The sequence below is a fragment of the Pteropus medius genome, unplaced genomic scaffold, assembly GCF_902729225.1.
Source record: "Pteropus medius unplaced genomic scaffold, Ma_sr-lr_union100, whole genome shotgun sequence".
Lineage (NCBI taxonomy): Eukaryota > Metazoa > Chordata > Mammalia > Chiroptera > Pteropodidae > Pteropus > Pteropus medius.
The window spans coordinates 1,540,721-1,559,582 of NW_024355008.1; the positions used below are offsets into that span (position 1 = coordinate 1,540,721).

The following is an 18,862-nucleotide window of genomic DNA, read 5'->3' on the forward strand; positions in this document are numbered from 1 at the left end:
CTTCCAGACTGCAGAATTCCCCGAGAGGCACACCTGCAGATGATGATGTCACACTTTGTGGAAACTCAGTCTTCCTCCAGGCCAGCCTAGGCTGCACCCTTTCTGCATGTTGCCTAATCTGGATCTGTTCCAATGGCCCTCCCATCTGGTAAAATTTATTAATCTCAGGATTATGCAATATACAGTATGACCTCTGGAGCAAGGAGGACTCTTGTAGAGAGTAGGAAATGGTAGAGGATCAGGAGCCACCAGTGAAGGACTGTCCCAAGAAACCCCACTGTGGCTCTTTACCCAAAGAATAGTTGAAAGCTGGAGAATAATTCTTAGTTGAAAAAGATCTGCCTTCATGGATGGGCATCATCATCTGCAACTGTATTTCTCTGGTAAGGGTTTTAGGGTTTTAGTGTCCGGAAGCTTGCGCCCCTGCCTGTGCCAAGACCTTTTGCTTACCTACCTGCTGGGAATATAAATCCTTCAGATGAATTTAAACCCCATCTGATTCACTCACGTGATGTCTGACTGGTTGTTCCACTAATATGATGCCAATACTCTATTCCTCTAGTATGTTTTCACATTTGGAAAATTAAATGCCAGAGGTTATTTTACCGCTTAGGAAAAAAAAAATAACTACAAAAATATTCCAAAAAAATGTTATGTTATACTATTGTAGTTAGGCCTACAAATGGTCATATCTGTACTAAACATGTACAGACTTTTTGTCTTGTATTATTCCCTAAACAATACATATAACAACTATTTACATAGTATTTACACTGTATTAAGTATTATAAGTAATCTAGAGATGACTTAAAGTATATGAGAGGATGTGTGTGGGTTATATACAAAGACTACACTATTTTATATAAGGGACACGAGCATCCGTGGATTTTGGTATCCTCGGGGAACCCTGGAACCTATACCACCACCCCACCACCACCCCCAATTAATAGGATATCCGAAATGTGCCAAAGGAAACTAAAAATTGCTTTTTTGTCAGTAAGGCAAAGGGTAGAAATGCAAAAGCCCCATTAAAATGGTGACTGGCATTTTGCCACTAACGTATCTGATCTAACTCTGAAACCATTAAATACTTGTGGATTTTGTGACAGAGCCAAGAGATGTAAATTTGTAGCTACCAGTTCGAACTGAACTACTGTTTTAATGCCTCAAGTACAGGTGCAAATCTTTATGTTCTTCCATACTTTAAAAAAAAAAAAATCTTTATTTATATACAGATTAGTTCCACTAGACCTAGCTGGACCTTTGGAGTTTTCTTTTCAACTGAAATTGCCTTGTGCAAATGAACTATCCAGATGTGGATCGGAACATCATAATAGAATTATATGCCGAAATAACTAGATTATTTAGGCCACGATTGCAGTTTTATGATACCATCTGGGAAAATTACTAAGTGGATATGAATTTGTGGCAAACTAAAGTTTTTCTCCCTTCGGTAGGCATTATGGCTTCTTTGGGCACTTTGTTGGTAGTGGAATTTCCTGGTCACTTGGCTTACTTTTAGAGTAATGGATCCACAACTGTGTCATGTTTTGAACTGGAGCCTTCCTTCCACACATTTGGCAGGTATTTAATGCATCAGTACAGTCTGAAATCTGACCAAACCACTTAACACTAGGATAGTAAAACTTGCTATTTTGTGTGTACAGATGCTGTCCTTCCAAATTAGGAAAGAACAATAAAACCCTGTAAAAGTGCCTTGTTTTAAAAGAAGTAATTTAATGCTGTACCATTAATATTCTCCCAAGGTAGTGTTATATAAATAATTACTGCTACACAGGAAGAGTCATTTCCCATTCTGAAATAATTTGCACACATTTAGGAATTTCATTGTCTCCTCAGAATCTTCTGGGCTTTGAGCCCATAAATTATCACATTTTGAGTGCAGAATTTCCATTACATGATATAAATTTTATGGCAGGAGAAAGCAAGATAATTGAAAAAAAATAGTCACTTGATTGTGGCTAGAGAACTCAGGGAAGGGAAAAGGATATTTCTTCTTTAACATAAGTCAAGGAAATTTATGATTTGCTTTTAATAATCAACTTTCTGGGTTTTTTTAAATGCCAAACCCACAAAATTTGGCATTTTAAATTTGTACCTGTGTGTGGGCATATAGTGTTGTTTACAGCAGTGGTTCTTAGGGTCCCAAAGAAAACACATCATTCAAATGCCAGTTCCCTTGGTTTCTAAATGATGTTTCTGGCCCAAGGCTTCTTAATTTAGTCCAAGGGATCCAACGTTTTGTGTCGGTGTGTATGCTGGGCCTTGTAGCATTTATTAGCTTCTTAGAAGGACCTAGCATACCACATTTTCAAAACTGAATTTTGTTAGACCCAATCTGTAACACCATGGTGAGAGTTTTCTGTATTGATAATAATGAGAATAATAGCTCCTGACTCTTGAGCATTTATGTGTCACTAACTGTACTTAACACTTTATATTTCTCACATGTTGCTCCCAACAAGGCAAGTACAGTTATTATCTCTATTTTATGATTGAGGAAACTTAAGGTTTTGAAAGGTTAAGTAACTTGTTGAAGATCACACAAACCTGGAACTAGAACCTATGATGTTATTTGGGAAAATCCATGCTCTTAGGCATTGAGAATTATAATGACACATTTCATTTATCAGTTTAGTTCTAACTGGGATTTCGTTCAATATTGCTATATTCAAACAGCCATTACTCTGTTTTGATGGTTGGGCATTGCTCCTTGTGTAGATGCTACTATAATTCCAAGATCAACATTGGATTGTAGGACCCAGGGAAGTGCCTGACATTTGTTAGTAACACAAATAAGTAAGCAAATGAACAAATGCATGCCCCCTTCAAACATGGCCAGGGTCATCTTCTTTTGTGACACCCCCTCACCACACACATCCGTAGTGAGTGCAGGCAGCAGTGGTAGTAGCAGAGGCGGTGATAGCTATTGTTTTTTGACAGATACTATGCATACAATAATGTCTACTGACTACTAAAATCAGCTGATTTTCCCTTGTAATTGTATATTTATCAGAAGCCAGCAGACTTTAGCCAGTTTCTCAACACAACATTTGGAAGGCAGCTACTTGAAGTTTTTTAATAGTTTTTGCCCCATGACTTTTTTCATTAGACAATGCAATTTTGACAGTGTTGCACAGGAATAGAGAGTTGAATTTCTGTAAGTTGGTCATTTTTAACTATTTCTAGAAAAACAGGTATCTTTCTCTGCCACTAACCAGTTCTGAGACTTTGGGAAAACTTCCACAGGCCTCAATTTTCATCTGTAAAATGAGAAGGGTAGACTATATCAGTTATTTTTCAATGATTTTTTTCTCCTTTGTTTATATTAGTACTCTAAAATTTCTTTATTTTTTTCCCACGGAAAACATATGCAAGAACTTCAGTACATCAGATCCACATACATGGTGATTCTTAACATCTTTTTTGCATTTATTTTATTAAGTTATGATTTACATGCAGTAAAATTCTCCCTTCTAGTGTACAATCTGCAAATTGTAAGCATCCATCCAGTCATATAACTACCATTACTGTCAGGACACAGAGCAGTTCTATTACCCCAAAACATTCCTTCTCACCCATTTGTAGTCGACCCCTAAACCATACAAACATACCTTTTAAACTAAGAATGGACAAGTCTGATTCAGATGCATGAGCGTATGGTGGACCATTAGAGACATAGTTTTAACAGACAGGGAAGACCTATATAAATTTTAGAGGAATTTGCTTAAAAATGCTGAAAGACATTTTTAAAAGAAAGGATTTTTGTTTTGTATTGGTTTTATTTTCTTTTCAACTGTGTACCTTGAAGGAGTGGGATGAGTCTTAGAGGATATCTTTCTCTAATTGTCAAAGTTCAAGAGGTAAATCACAGTTTGATATTGTCACAATCCTAAATGTCCAATCCTAATATACAGTGATATCCTTGTCAGTAATATTCCAAGCATAATAAGTAGAATAGAGAGTTACATTAATGGGCCTTAGCACAAATCATAATATATTTTCCCAACACTAGCCAAATGGTTTTATTTATTCTTTCACATTTTAACCAAAATTTGCCAAACAAACAAAAATTTTAGAAAACATCAGTGATTTTTAAAATTCAAGCTCTAAAAACTTTAAATTTTATTTAAGAAATAAGTCTTCATCTTAGTAACAAACTTTTCTCCCCTAATATAAAGGTATTTTTCATTGGTTGGGGTTATATACAACAATAAGTTTTAAAATTCTGAACTAATAACTAACTGCACCTGCTTAAGATCTAAAACTGAAATGGAAAACACCAGGCTTAACCCCACATGCTCCCTGATCAAATGCAAAGGTCCTTAAAATAGCTTCATGTGAAGATGTTCAGAGCAGCTGAAAACCAAGATGTTGGTGTCCCTAGTCACAACCTGGCAGTTTAATACCGTGGTTCGGAGGCAGCTGCCTCTGTCTCTTTGTTTTAGGTCCAGGGGCAGCAGCTCTAAGGAGAAACACAGAAGCAGCCTCTGCTTCATCCACCTTGCTATCCTCCCCTGAATTCTACTCTCCTAGTCAAGGGGTTGTCCCTAGACCCATTATGAATACCTATGACATTTATTCCAAGCCACCAACATGAGAGAAAAGTAGCTAAAAGCCTCCAAACAATTACAGCAAAACTTTAAATAAGTACAGAATAAATTCCAGGAAAAAAATGTAAGGAAGAAATGAAGACTTGTACATTTGATTGGTCATAGCTAGTAACAAAGTATTAGCTAGCTATGTCTGATATCATACACACTGCTACCCTCAGTAGCCTAGTTACCAGCAGATTGATGTACTCTCTCAAAATCCTTCAAAAACACCTTCTTCATTCACTTAAGACTGTTCTGTTCAGCTCTGCCTATCTTGATATTGCTCTCAGTTAACCATGCTTACTATTTATCCACATAGAGAATTTTGTCCTGTGGTGTTCTCTCTTACCCATGATAAACTTCGTCCAGAAGCAAGTTCTAGACTGAGTGGCTGTTAGTCTGATCCAATGAGACAGTGTTTTACGTTGCCAGGCTGGTAGCACTAACCAACAGTTTAAAATTTTATTTGGCATTCACAAGTGAATATATGAATATACTATACTGTTCCTGTCTTAAAGAAGAAAAAAAGGCAGTAGCTTATATCTCTTTTAGCAACTGAACCCATTTTTTGAAGGCCAGAGGAAAGAACTATAGGGCGAGTACCTAAAAGGGAAACGGAGGCAGGAAGAAGATGGGTGCAGGGAGAGCCTAAAACTTCTCTAGTGGCATAATTTCTAGCTGGCTGCTTCTACCTTCAAACAGTAGGTTGGAGCTGTGAGTTATCATGTTGAAAACTTAGAATTTTTCTAGTCTTTCATTTGAGAAATTACTTAATGAGACTGTGCATTAGAAAGAAAATTAGCTGGGTTACTTTCTTAAACTTCTAAAACCTAGTTTTTCTACCTACTGAACAGGGAATAATACCTGCCTTTGCTATCATGTAAGGTCACCATGGGATCAAGTGAGTGACTGATATCAGAATTCTGTAAACAGTTCAGAGGTATAAAATGATTGTTATGATTAATGCCATCATAAAAAAATCTCCTAGGTCAAGGTGAGAAATACAACACTGTCACTCTTTCAGATATAGCCCTCTAGCAACTGACTGTCTCTGTCAGACAGATTGGAGAGAAACATCTTAACCGTCCATCACATTTGAATCCCACATAGTTATGAGATTATAGTAAAGATTTTGTTCTAATGTCTTCCTTAGAGACTTCCTGTCTGACCCAATTCTGAAGAAGCAACCTATCAGTATGTGAGCCTTTTATTTAACATCTGTAGTTTAAAACAGCAAAATATGTCAGCATCCCTCAAAGAAGTCTCAAGTATTGACACTAAAATGTATATTCTAACCTGATTATTTGACTATTTGGTCTCCGGAATTATCTCCATATCTTGCAGACACTAAATAACCTTTATAAAGTAGGAACAATATATTTTTTCTGACCCTTAGCTTTTCTTCAATCAGAAATGAGGGAGAAAATACCATGGTAAAACCACATGAAGAATATACCGGTTCAAACCACTAGTAATCGGCCCCTCTATGCAGATTCCTGCACTCGAGGCACGTGGAAACCATGTCTGCCTCATTTACTGCTGTATCTCCAGTAATCCAGCACATAGAAGGCATTCTGAAATATTTGCTGAATGAATGAACAAATGAGCAGATTAAGCCCTTTACTGTAAAAGTATTTTCTCTAATCATAGTGAAACAACAACAACAACAAAACAACAACAATAATAATAATAATAATAATAATAAACTTTTGTGCTCTGCATGAATGATTATTAAATGCTGGTGGTCAGTAGTTCTATCCGAAAGCAAATAAAAGCAACTAACATTTTTTTCTTTGAATGTTTTTTAATGCAGCATATTGGAGAAGCAAGACATGTATTTCAATGGTAATAAAAATTTTGCTTTAAGACAAAGAATAATGTGGACTCTATTCTGAAGAAAAGAATATAGGACCCTTCACTCTCGATTTTTTCCATCCTTGGACCTATCCAACTCTTAGCGAGTTGCAACTTTTGTCTTCTCAATAGTGCTCTATCAAATACACCATCATTTTTGAAGCTATGATAAAGCATTTCCATTTCTAGTGACAGTGCCACTACCTAAGGCCAATTCTTGGCTAATAAGTTCTTTACTTTAATAACAGTTTAAGCAAAAAATAACAACTATACATGAACTTTAATGGAAACTAAACTTTTTAAAAATTGCATCTCTCTGTTTTTAATCAGTACTTTCCTTTGTCCCAGTTTTGCATTGGTTATCACAAGAACCCAAACCCACATTGCTTTGGGAAATTACTTGGAAAACTCTCATCAAAGTAGACCTGTCTTAATTGTTCCATATTTTTGTTCTAAAGTAGTGGAAATAGCCCATGAACATTATTGCTGCCTATAGAATTTTTTTGTAGCAAACAGCTTTTATTTATTTATTTATTTTGCAGACAGCTTTTAAAGTATTTGTGCTGATTTTTAATTAAGTATATGATGTGAGTTTCATAATAGTATCTGATTACAGTAGACATATATTTACTTAGAACATTTGGTTTTTATGGATAGAAGATTGATACAGGCACATCTCAGATATCATGAGTTCCGTTTCAGACCACTGCAATAAAATGATGATCACACTAAAGCAATCCCTTTGTGGGTGGAGGATCTTGCCTTCAATTTGTAAAAAAAAAAAAAAAAAATCTGTGAAACACAGTAAAACGAGGTGTGCCTGCATATCAGAAAGCATCATCATAGGAAAAGCATTTTTGGTTGCAGCTAGAGGAACAGTGCCATAATTTAAAAGCATTCACTCCAGTAGTGCAATAGCCCATGCTCTCCTTTATAGAAACCTAATACATACATGGAACATAGTGTAGTTAAGCAATATGCGTATTGCACCTCTCGTAACCCTTCCTGAGACTTGCTCAGATATTGAAAAAAAGATATGTGATCATCTGTCATTATGAAGAGAAATGGGAATGATTGAATGCGTCAAACATTTTAGCTGACATATTCATATTCTCTGTTGAATGGAGCTCCTGTATTCAAAACTATGCAGTTACCCTAAACATTGACTAATTCTCCCAGAGCAAGTACAGTGAGCAGAACTTTCTCTGGTATCTTTTGGCAGCAGTCCAGCATCATTTCCTGTTGACAATGAGATGTGATGTACAATGAATATCTAGTCATGTTTTTTGAGGCGATAGGTAATCCTCAAGACCTTCCAAAAACCCTACCTCAAAAATCTGCTTCTGTTTTCTGGCTTCCATTCATCAAGTCTTAGCATCAATGAAATATGAACAAAAATAAAGAAAAAATGCAATCTAGTTGCCATTTTCAGGTGCTAGTTTCTTGTCTTTTCATGAAAAGATAATTCCTCCTCTCCAATCCAGCCTATCCAGTAATTCTCTATTTTCATCACATCGTGATGGTTTTGAAATTATATATTGATCATTCACATTAGCTCACAAAATCAAGCTATTAGCAGAGAAAGTCATTTTGCTCCAACCATTTTTAAATTTTTTGACCATTTGTCTTACTCTTAAGAGGAAAACAATTTAAATTTTCATTTTGGTTTTCTTGCATGACTACTAATTTGGCAAATCTTACCTACTGTCAAGATAGTTCTTCTATTTTGCAAGCACCTCTTACTCATATTAGCCTAAAAGTCATCATCATTTTAAGCTCTTAATCATACCCGAGATTACTGCATCCCCTTGCATAATATCCAGAAGATCCTGCTCCTGGAGAGCAGTGTTGGCAATTCCCGGATGCTGGATAACACAGTAACATCCCCAGAGCCTCTCCTCAGCAGCAATTCCCGGATGCTGGATAACACAGTAACATCCCCAGAGCCTCTCCTCAGCAGCAATAGGGTCACTTACCTTACTGTGTAGGCACCTATGCTTGATCACACTCAGTAGTCCTCTCTTCTCCTTCGCACCAAAATCCAATCGTGGAATCCAGGGGACCAACACCAATGTTTCCTTCTTTTCTTTTTGGACACTCTCTCAGTTTTTGTTCGGTGGGCTTCAAAGCCACAGAAGATTTGCAACCAGGGACTACTGACAGTTCTGCAAAGGAGAGTTAGTGGGGAACCCAACGCTGACTGGCCCCAAACACTAAATATAACCCTCTTCACTCTCCGGGCAGCGTCCTTCATGCTCTGAAGACGGGTGACCTTGAAGAATCCCTCACCCCACAGCTTGCCACTCTCCACGAAAGAAAGGGCCTCACTGAACTGGACTGCAAGATGAGGCGACCCAAAAGTTGGAAGCTATCTGCCCAGAGCACACAAGTAGAAGCAGGTATAGGCTCTCTGAGAATGTCTGTGTGTGTGTGTGCGTGTGTGTGTATGTTTGCATGGCTGTGCCCAGCAGCTGCTCTCCAGATTAGAAGACACCAATCTTTGGCAGGCAGCTCGAAACACCCTGTTGGGTAATTTCAAATTCATGTGCACATCTTGGCTGAAAGAAGAAACCTCCCCGGCACAACCTGGGTCCCCTTCTCTGTCCCGTCACTGCCCCAAATACACTGTGAACCACAAACAGCAGTGCCAGCATCTTAGGAACAGATGCCCAGATGGACATTAAATTGAACCTCACTTTGTATCCTGCAACCGTGAACTGATAGAAGCTTTGTGTGAGATTTAAGTAACAAGGGCATGACCTCTTCTTTGACAGTCATAACCCAAGGCACTGTAGAGATTCGCTATTATTAACGCAGTGTTGAACTTTAACTTGAATGTCTGCCTGTTCTATTCAGTGTCACATGAGACATGAGTACAAAGTGCTGAGGAAACTTTAGAGCAACTGTAGAGCAATCCAAATGTGTGGTAGTATTTATTATTTATTATTATTATCATCATTATTATTAAGTTGTTTGTTTTATATTATTCACATGTTAAGAGAAATCTCATGCCTTAGATTGATAAAATTTGAAGAATCTAAATTTCTCTAGCTGGTATCACTTGTTCCAATTGGAGCAGGAGGGACAGGAAGGAGTTTGTTCACTTATTCAGAAAGTATATATTGCATCATCTGTTAGGTATCAGTTCCTTTACCAGACAAATCCACCGCCAGCCAGGAGCTCAATCTCTGCATTATCTTTTTTAATCTTCAAAGCATCCCTTTAAATTAGTCCTATACTGGTAATCGAATAAGAAAACCAAAATTCAGAATAATCAAATAACTTCCCCAGGGTCTCATGGATGATAAATATCAGACTAGGAATTCAAAATTGGATCTGAGTCACACCAAAACCCATGCTCTTTATTTTTTACTCTTATCATTGAAATGTTAAACTTACAGAAAAGATACAAGGATTACAAAGAATTCCTGTATACTCTTCACTCAGATTCTCTAGTTTTTTAACATTTTACCACCTTTGCTTTCTTCCTTTCTTCCTTCCCGTCCCCTCCCTCTATTTTCCTCTCACTCTTTCACTTCCCCCTGCATCCTTGTGTTTATAAATGTGTGTATAAATTTTTCTGAATCATTTATGTACTTAAGTGTTATTATTCTAAAAGATAAATACAGTCTTCTATGTAACCATAGCATAACAATCAAATTCAGTAAATTAATGTTGATACAATATTAGTTTCTAATCCATAGTTCCCTTTCAACTTTTCGCCAAATATCTCAATAGTAATACCCTTTATAGGGGAAAAAATTGGTTTTTTCCTCTGGTCCAGGATTACATGTGCCATTTAGTTGTGATGGCTCTCCTTTAGTCTTAAACAGTTCTGCAATCTTTTCTTCTCTTTTGTGACTTGACATTTTTGAAGAGTACATTTTGTAAAATGTTTCTCAATTTAGGTTCATATGATGTTTTCTCTTAATAAGATTGAGTTTGTGCACTTTGGGCAGGAATATTACAGAAGCAATGCTGTATTCTCCTTAGTTAATCATATCAGGAGACACATAAATTGAGCTAGTCCATATTAGCCTTGCTTGGTTAAGGTGGTATCTGCCAGATTTCTCCACTGCAAAGTTACAGCTTGCCCCTTTGCAATTAAATATTTCGTAGGAAGATACTTTGAGACTATGTAAATACATTGCTCCTAAATAAGCTTTCTACTGCAAGGAAGAGCTTTTCTTCTCCCCTGTTTATTTTTGTATTTATTTATATCAATATGTACTATGGATTCCTATGTTAATCAGTGAGTTGTAATCCATTAAAATTATCATTTATTTTGAGTCCAGTGGGGTCACCTTCAAACAAGTCCTCAATATTCTCTCAGTACTTTCTTTCTGGCATAAGAAAATATTCCATGTGCATCTTGTACTCTCTCTTCCTAGCCCTGAAATTAGCCACATCTTTGAGGAGACCTGGATCCATTATGAAAAATAGTATATGGAAACCGAGATCTGGGCATTGGGTATGCTCACTGAACTAGACTGCGCCCATTGCTTCTAGGCCCTCTCAACCAGAAGAACGAGGAAATAAATACACACACACACACACACACACAGCCATATCTATTGCTCTGTCTCTATTGAATACCATGAAAACACATTGATAGCTCCAATTCCAATCTAATACCATAGGAGCATTCTAGCTTTTGCCCTTTGCATGTTTGTAACTCCCTTCCCTAGCAGTGGTTTCTGTTATCCTCAAACTGTTTACTTATTTGCTCACTGCCCCTGTGTGTAACCAATCTTCCCACCTAGCCAGCTACTTTCTCAGTCCCCACAGTCTTTTCAGCCCCATCAGCTCTAATCCCTCAAGGAAAGGGAACAGATTTTCTAAAGGTTCATATTTCCCCCTACTCATAGGTGACGAAGCAACCAAGTAAAGAAGAGAAATATGAAGAAAAAACATTCCTATTCTTTTAGTGGTCATTTTTTCATTGACTCTGAGCTTCAGTTTCCTTGTCTATGAAAGTTTTGCACTGAAAAAGATCATATCTTAGTGCTGTTTGAGCACTAATATTCTGTGAGTCTGTCGGTTGATGACTAGAAAATGATCCAGGAAAACCTAACCCTGTGCTTTTTGTTTGACTCTTACTAGCAGTTATTATTGCTGATGTCTGGAAGATATCAAAAGAGATATATAATACTAGTTCTTAAAAATATCGTGAAGTTTAAACTAATTTGTTTTTCCTTTTTCGTTTTGATCAATTGTAAAGAACTGTAAAAAGGAACATGGGGTTCTTGGTGGCTGAGGTGGATCATAGGACATCAGAGACAGTGCTCCCTGGGCATGCCTCACTTTCTCTTGACTCAGATTTCAGATACTATCCTTCCCACTGTCTTCTCCCCACCCAGTGGATTATGTTCCTCCATGGTACACCCAAGGTATCCAGAGCTTAACCATACCTTACCCTCAATCTCACTTTATTGCAATTGCCAGCATACTTGTCTCTCCTTTGCAAGACTGGGAGTTCCTGGAGTAGAGAGCACTTTCCAACACCGTGGCCTCAACCCCTAACACATGGCTAGTGCACAATAAATATGTATTGACTGGAGAAAGCACCACTGATCACTTTGACCAAGTGGACAAAAGAAAGCAACTCTAGTGTAAAGCAATTTTGAAACAGCATCTCAGTGAACTAGAAGATAAATAAGAAAAGTACACATATTAAATGTATCAGTCATTTTTAAATTCCAAGGTTTTAAATTTTTTTCCTAACAGACATTTTTTAGCAGCAAAATTGACATTTAAATTTCACATATTATCCTCTCCTTCATATTCCCTAAGGATGGGATTAATGACCTATCCATAAAAATAAAAGGTCTGGATAATCTACAAAATAGAAAAATATTCCCAAATACACAAGTCTGTATTTGTGTATACAGAAAAATCTGGTATAATGAGGAGTGTCTCGCTCTTCCTTTGAAACCCACCTATAGACAATGTTTTGAAATTATACATATTTTAGGGTTTCATCTTTTTCTAAAGTGAAAATGATACTAACAGTTTGGGGGCGGTGAGGAAAACATGTTCTTGACCTTGGAATCTTGGTGCAAATAATTTGTACTCTTTAGTTTCCAGGGGCTATTTCTTCATATACTTTGAGAATGCCAAAATACCAGGTGACAGCTGTTTAAGCTCTAAGACATTCCTCAAGTATCCTATCTTGATGTCATTATGTAATACTTTCTCTCGGCATGGCTATCATCCCTCAGTACCTTTGATAATATATATCACTGCATAGCCCTCTTCACTCTTGTTTCCATATTACTTTTTCAAGTAGGCACTGGTTCTCTGAAAACGAGAGGAAAAAAGAGAGGAAGAATAATCCCAGCAGCATTTCAGCTTGAACCAACATTTTCTCCTTGGCTGGAAAGTTCCTTTGAGAACAGGAAAATACATGAGTTAGAAGTCTTTATCCCCTCTCAGCCCTTCTTCTCTTTAAAAATGTTAGTTCATTCTAGTCTTATTTTCCTTTCTAATTTCACATCTTGTAAAAAGACACTGTATCAGCAGAAAACTTGTTTAGTTTTCTAACTCAAATCCTGCCTTAGTAACCATTGTCTCTGGTAGCCTAAAGGACAGATGTACATATCCATAAGCACATGATTTTCAGTTCACTTCAACAGATATTTACTGAGTGCCCCCAATATGCCGTGCACTATGCAAGGTCTTAGTGCTCTACAGATAAAATGTCCCTCAAAAAGTCACAGTCTAATAGGAGAGGCACACATCAAAATTCTAATTTTAATGAGCTGTGCATTATCACATAGGGCTGAACATAATTCTGTTTGAGTCTGCGTCAGCTGGAGATCAGAGAAGCTGCACAAGGTGGGGGTGAGGTGGAAATATTTGAACTGGACACCTTAGGGGGAGGAATAGTAGGTTTCTGCCAGGGGAAGGGTAAGAAGGAGGACATTCTCAGCAGAGGATATGATGTAAGCACGTGGCAGAAAGCACATGATGGGTTCAGCACTGGCAAGCTGCTCCCATGCCTGGAAGACAGGGTATGGTGTCCGGGTTTGTACTAGGTAAAGTATAATCTTTATTTGAGTCCAGAATGTTAAAGATCATAGAGGCTTTGATACTAGATGTTATAACTGTTCTCCATAGAAAGTGAGGGACCACCAGAGGCATTTTAGCAGAAATTTATAGTCAAGGTGATGGAGTGGGACGCCCACAGGATTTGGAATCCGAAGGCTTTCGTGGGACACTGGAATGTTTCACCTGAAAATAAACTCAGGGCTCATCTAATTTTATCCTTTTATTTTACTTATGAAAACTGTGTAACCTGGCTTTAAATTTCACACCAGTGGGTACCCTGTACTTGACATAAAGCCTTGGAGAAGAAGCCGCTATGTCACAGCTTCCCCAGAGTAATCTCTAGGTTTAGGCAAGGCTATCCCTGTGTCTTGAGGTAGCTACTAACATCACCTCTATGCACTTTCATAGATGAAGGATTCTGGGACCTCAGAGGCCAGCTGTGGGTTGGGATGAGGAATGGGTGAGACTGCTCCAGCATGGGGACCAGCAGCATACACTACAAGTGGGGTATTTCAGCACTGCAGGGGGAATTGGAGCAAGTGGCTGCAGGAAGATTCCAGGTGAGCTGCCTGAGTTGGGGCCTGATTCCAAGCAGTAGCTAGAGAATGGGGAGCAGGTAACATAGAAAGAAAAGAATTATGCAAGGAAGCTGAACCCCATCCAATAAACTAGGTTTCGAGCAACTGTAATCCTAGCAGAGAAATCAAATACACAGAGGAAAACAGGGAGAGAGGTTGATCGTAAGAGCTGAGCCAATCACTAGGAGTTAGAGAAAGGCTGCTGTTAGTCCCGTAGGCAGGTCACCAGGGCCTGCTCCAGGCTCCCAGAGAGCATTCCAAGGCAGGAAAACAAGTCTAGGCCTCCTTTTCTAGTGCGGCCAGGCTCCTGGTAGCTTGCCAGACTTGGTCCTCACTGACCAAAGAACCAAACAGGACACAGTCTAAAGACTCAAGATCTTCCCCTTTAGCCATCGGACAGGGTTGAGGAGGCAGGGACTGGGACCCAAGGTACTTCCGAGCCTCTAGACAACTCTGTGGTTCATCATCCCGGGCCAAGACCAAATGGCAGGGTGAACAAGGGTGGTCCGCTCAGGCCAGTTTCACAATAGCTTCCCAGGAATACATTGTGCTATCTTAATTTTTAAGTGTTCTGGCCCTTGACTTTCAGGTTCTTTTGTAATTTTTCCTTAAGTTAAGAAACACCATGCTACATATATAAGAGCAACTCTGCTTTCAACCACAAATATCTTTAAATGAGAAAGGTTCTAATCCATCCTTATTCAAAATGCTTTGTATGCCAAACATAGTGTTTTAAAGCAATCATTTTGAAAGTTTCTAATTGTAGCCATAAGTTTGGTCTCCATTCTCTCGGCCTCTCAAGTTCAGTCAGGGTGGTCCCGGTTAAAATAATATATGAAAAACCTCTAACAGAAATCCAAGATTTACAGTGGTGGTAAAAACATAAAATAAAATAAAAAGATGGTCCTCTTCTACAGTTTTTTTTTTTTTTTAATTTACTATATGCAATCTTATTCACTTCATTCATCCATTTAACAATTATTTACTGCAGCCTGCCGTGTCCGGGCACTATCCTACACATGAGGGATGTCGCATTAAAAAAGCAGATGTTATTGGTTCTTGCCGTCTTAGAAGTTTAGGGTAAGAAGCAAATAAAAGCAAGTCAACAAATAAGTCAGATAATTACAACTTGTGATCGTTCTACTATGAAAAGTATGAGAAAATCGTGACAGAATGGAGAAGGAGGGGAACACCCGCTTTGGATGTCAGAGGCGACTTGAGTTATGTGAAGGAGCAGGACCAGGAGGAGCAGTGTGAGTGTGAGAATAATGAGGCTAAAGACTCAGAGGCGATGAAGGAGTTGTCATGTCCCAGGAACCCTGGGAAGTCAGGATCGCTGGGGTGTAGTGGGGCAAGTCGGAGAACGGGAAAACTGAGGAATAAGTGGAGACCCAGTCATGACAGGGCCTTGTGCTTTGTGGTAGAGAATATGGGTGTTATTCTAAGTATAAAAGCAAACTCCTGTGGAGTTTTAACCTCGAAGTTTACATAATTCTATTTACATTTTGGGGGCTCATTAAATTTATTGGGGTGACATTGGTAATAAAAATTATATAGGTTTCAAGTGTATAGTTCAGTAATACATCATCTGTATATTGCCTTGTGTGTTCACCACCCAAAGTCAAATCTCCTTTCGTCACCATATATGGAAGGGGTCAAAGTGGTTACTTGGGGACCAAATACTGCCTGAGCAAGTTACAGCCAGGTCCGTGCTCTGGGGTTATCCTCAGGGTGGTGACCTGAGAATTCCTGGACTCTAGGCAACCTGTCATTAGTTTTTCTTCACAGTTTCCCCTCTAAATGCCCAAACTATTTCTCTCTTTTCCTGGTGGATAATAGACGAAAAGGTGCCAGAAACATTGTCTTTCAAGTAAGCCATTCAGGTCGGGTCCTGGCCCTAACACTTTTTATAGGAATCCTACATGTCATTTTCACTTTGCAAGTTGGTTATGCTCATGCCAACTTCCCACTGTGCTTCAGCTTTGCTCCTGATACACAGAAAGTGTTCAGTAAATGTCTGTTAAATTGATTTGACTTGGATTCCCAGTGGTGTGAGTGGAGAGGGAGACTTAGAAAGGCTTTTGGGATCCTCTACCTCTCTGGAGATGTTATGTGTCATTTGGGTAATCGAGGCTCTTAAAGAGTTAGTATATTCAGTCGTTGGTGGATGTACTTCAGGGGTGAATGAAATGACTCTCAGCTAGAATTAAAGGTGCTATGTACATGCAAAAATTTTTAAAGAGCATCTGGTTAGAGTTTAATGCGGCTGAAAAACATCCCTATTTTTTTCATGTTTCAATTACACGAATATGGCTAAAGTGTGCTTTGGAGATTTTCCAAAATAAAAACACTTGAGGTGAGAGAAATTTCAGCCCCAACAATAACTTGAAAATTGGAAGTTGGAATAGCAGCTGTTTTTTCAACTGTCTTAACTCTGTCACCAACACTATGATGATATGATTACATGTGACGAGTCTGGTTTCTGGCCATTAAACTGCACACTTCAGCTATAGGCATCAGTCTTTCCCTTCTTTTCTTTCACCATGTGTCAATCTGGGAGCAGAAATTAGAATGATGGGAGAAAGCAAAAAGTAGGGGCGCCTTCCCATTGGCCTCCAGGTCACAGCTGGTGACCCTGACCTTCTCAGCAGCCTCACGTGATTCAGGGCCTGCTGCAAACCAGTCATAGGGTAGCTCTCTTTTTTTCTGCACAGCCCTCACCATCTGCCTTGTTATTCAGGTACCATGAGCTTGCTTGAACATCAGGGATACCCCAGGAAGGGAAATAAATACATCCCTAAACGGTCAAGGGCCACCTGGAGGCTGTGTGTGAAGGGAGACGACAGCACTCCTCTGAGGAGTGAGGTCATGGACATAAAGCTTTTGGTGCAGTGCGTGGCCCAGAGCAGTAACTCAGTGTATGGTGACCGTAGCTCCTGCCGTTATTATTTTTCTTATTGACAGCGGTTTATAAATTGATTAAGTGTACATGAGTCTCACATTGTCAGGTACCAGCTTTCAGATCCACTGTCCCTCACACCCACCAACCCCTCAGGCACTGCTTAACGCTCCCTTTAAGTAAGGGCTGCTGTCCCGATTTATTCCTGTATTTTAGAGTCATTCCTGTTCATGGTTCTGGAAATCGGCATTTCTTCTTATTGCCACTCTGAATGCCTTTACTGCAGGGAGATAAGTTTTCAGAAGGTCAGAGGTACATACCTGTACCATTCTAGCCACTCTGTTCATGCCCTGGCTTCTTCCTCTCTCCCATACAAGGAGTGGTTTTGTTACCATCTCACCTCAGGGGCTTCTCATAGCAGAATATAACTTAATTTCTTCTGTCATCTTTTGCACTTTGCTAAAGAGTCTAGGATCTCGGGTGCCTCATTATGCTGGAAAAGGAGGAGCGTGATACATCTGATCCCTCCCTTAGAGAGACAGGAAATAGTCATTTCAGTGAGGGGACTGGGAGACACGTCTGTAAAAGAAAGAGATTGCTATTTCTCTGGCTGTCTGCTTCCTTCCATCTGCCCCCAAGCCCGCCCTTGGATGTCATGGCTAGGCATCTCTCTCCATAAAATGAATGTTGTAATGGGTCACCTAATTAGCAGGCAGAATTATGTTTGGGCTGTAACCTGACTCTAATCGCTGACCTCAGAGAATTAATTTCATATGACATAGCACCTTAGCTGTGTGCTGGCTTAGAAGTTTCCACTCGTTTCTCCCTTTCAGCCAGATTGCTTTTTCTATTTCTGGGCTTGTCGTGTCGATGAGTCAGATGGCCCCAGACTCTTCCTGTGGATAAAAGGGGCATTCCTGACTTGGATGTATTTTCTGCATATATAAATTATAAAAAGGAAAAACTCTGTGTCCGTTCCTTGGCATAAAAGTAAGGGAAACTGGAAGGTTGAGTAAGGAAAGTATAAAATAGCCAGTGTAAATAAAACCTGGCCCTGGGGCCTGAATGCAGCAAGATGTACAACATAGAAAATGGCACTCAGGCATAATGCTTTTCTATATTAAAAACAGTCATCCTAAGTAATGTAAGATATGAAAGGTCTTGTTAATATTTGCCATCAGATCCTAATCATGAAGTTAAAATAATTTACAAAATGAGATGAAACATCTCTATGAAGACTTATTTATTCTTATAGCACAGTGGGTGGATTTTTGTCTCTTCCCCCACGGTCACAAGGCCTATCTCCCTGGGTCCTGAAATTGTTTCAGCAAGTAATGAGCTCACTGGAGTCTTACCTGTTTTGATTTCTGTAAGTGGAATTTGCTACAGGCGTTCAGAGGTAACGGTGTTCTTTTCGTGTTCTTTGACATGTGACATGGTAGATTCTCTTGTATACTGAAAAAAAGTGTGAAACCAGAATCTCCTTTTAAGGCCTAGTTTGAAGCTGTTAAATTATCAAAGGAAGTTGCTATGCATGTTGTTACTTGTGTTGTAATTATTTAGAACCTAAAATCATTGTACTTCTGCAGAGGAATTGGTTGTTTTGTTGTTGTTTTAACCTATGGCTACTCTGAATAGTGACAAGGTTTCCTTTTTCACAGTGGCTCCTAAAAAACTTAGAATCAAATGTATGCCTACCAATAGCAAATGTATAGGGCATTATAACATCTTTATTATAACTCTTGGATTGATTTCAAGTCTAATTCTTATGTTTCTTTTGCTCCCACTTTTAATTTATACTAGCTTTTTATTTATTTTTATAACCTTGTAAGCTGCCTTAAATCTTTTCTAGAATAAGATGGCCC

The 18,862-nt window shown here is 38.7% G+C and overlaps 1 protein-coding gene across 2 annotated transcripts in view; it reads left to right on the top strand.

Annotated features, from left to right (window-relative positions):
- Positions 1-18,862, top strand: part of CMSS1 (cms1 ribosomal small subunit homolog) — a 334,196-nt gene that overhangs the window by 261,195 nt on the left and 54,139 nt on the right. The window contains exon 2 of one of the 2 annotated variants that reach the window (XM_039856948.1): positions 8,715-8,869. The exons of the other annotated variant lie outside the window; for it this stretch is intronic. Within the exon in view, the coding sequence (XP_039712882.1) occupies positions 8,815-8,869 (55 nt within the window). The 5' untranslated portion in view covers positions 8,715-8,814. The remainder of the gene's footprint in view (positions 1-8,714; positions 8,870-18,862) is intronic. 2 annotated transcript variants of the gene reach the window in all.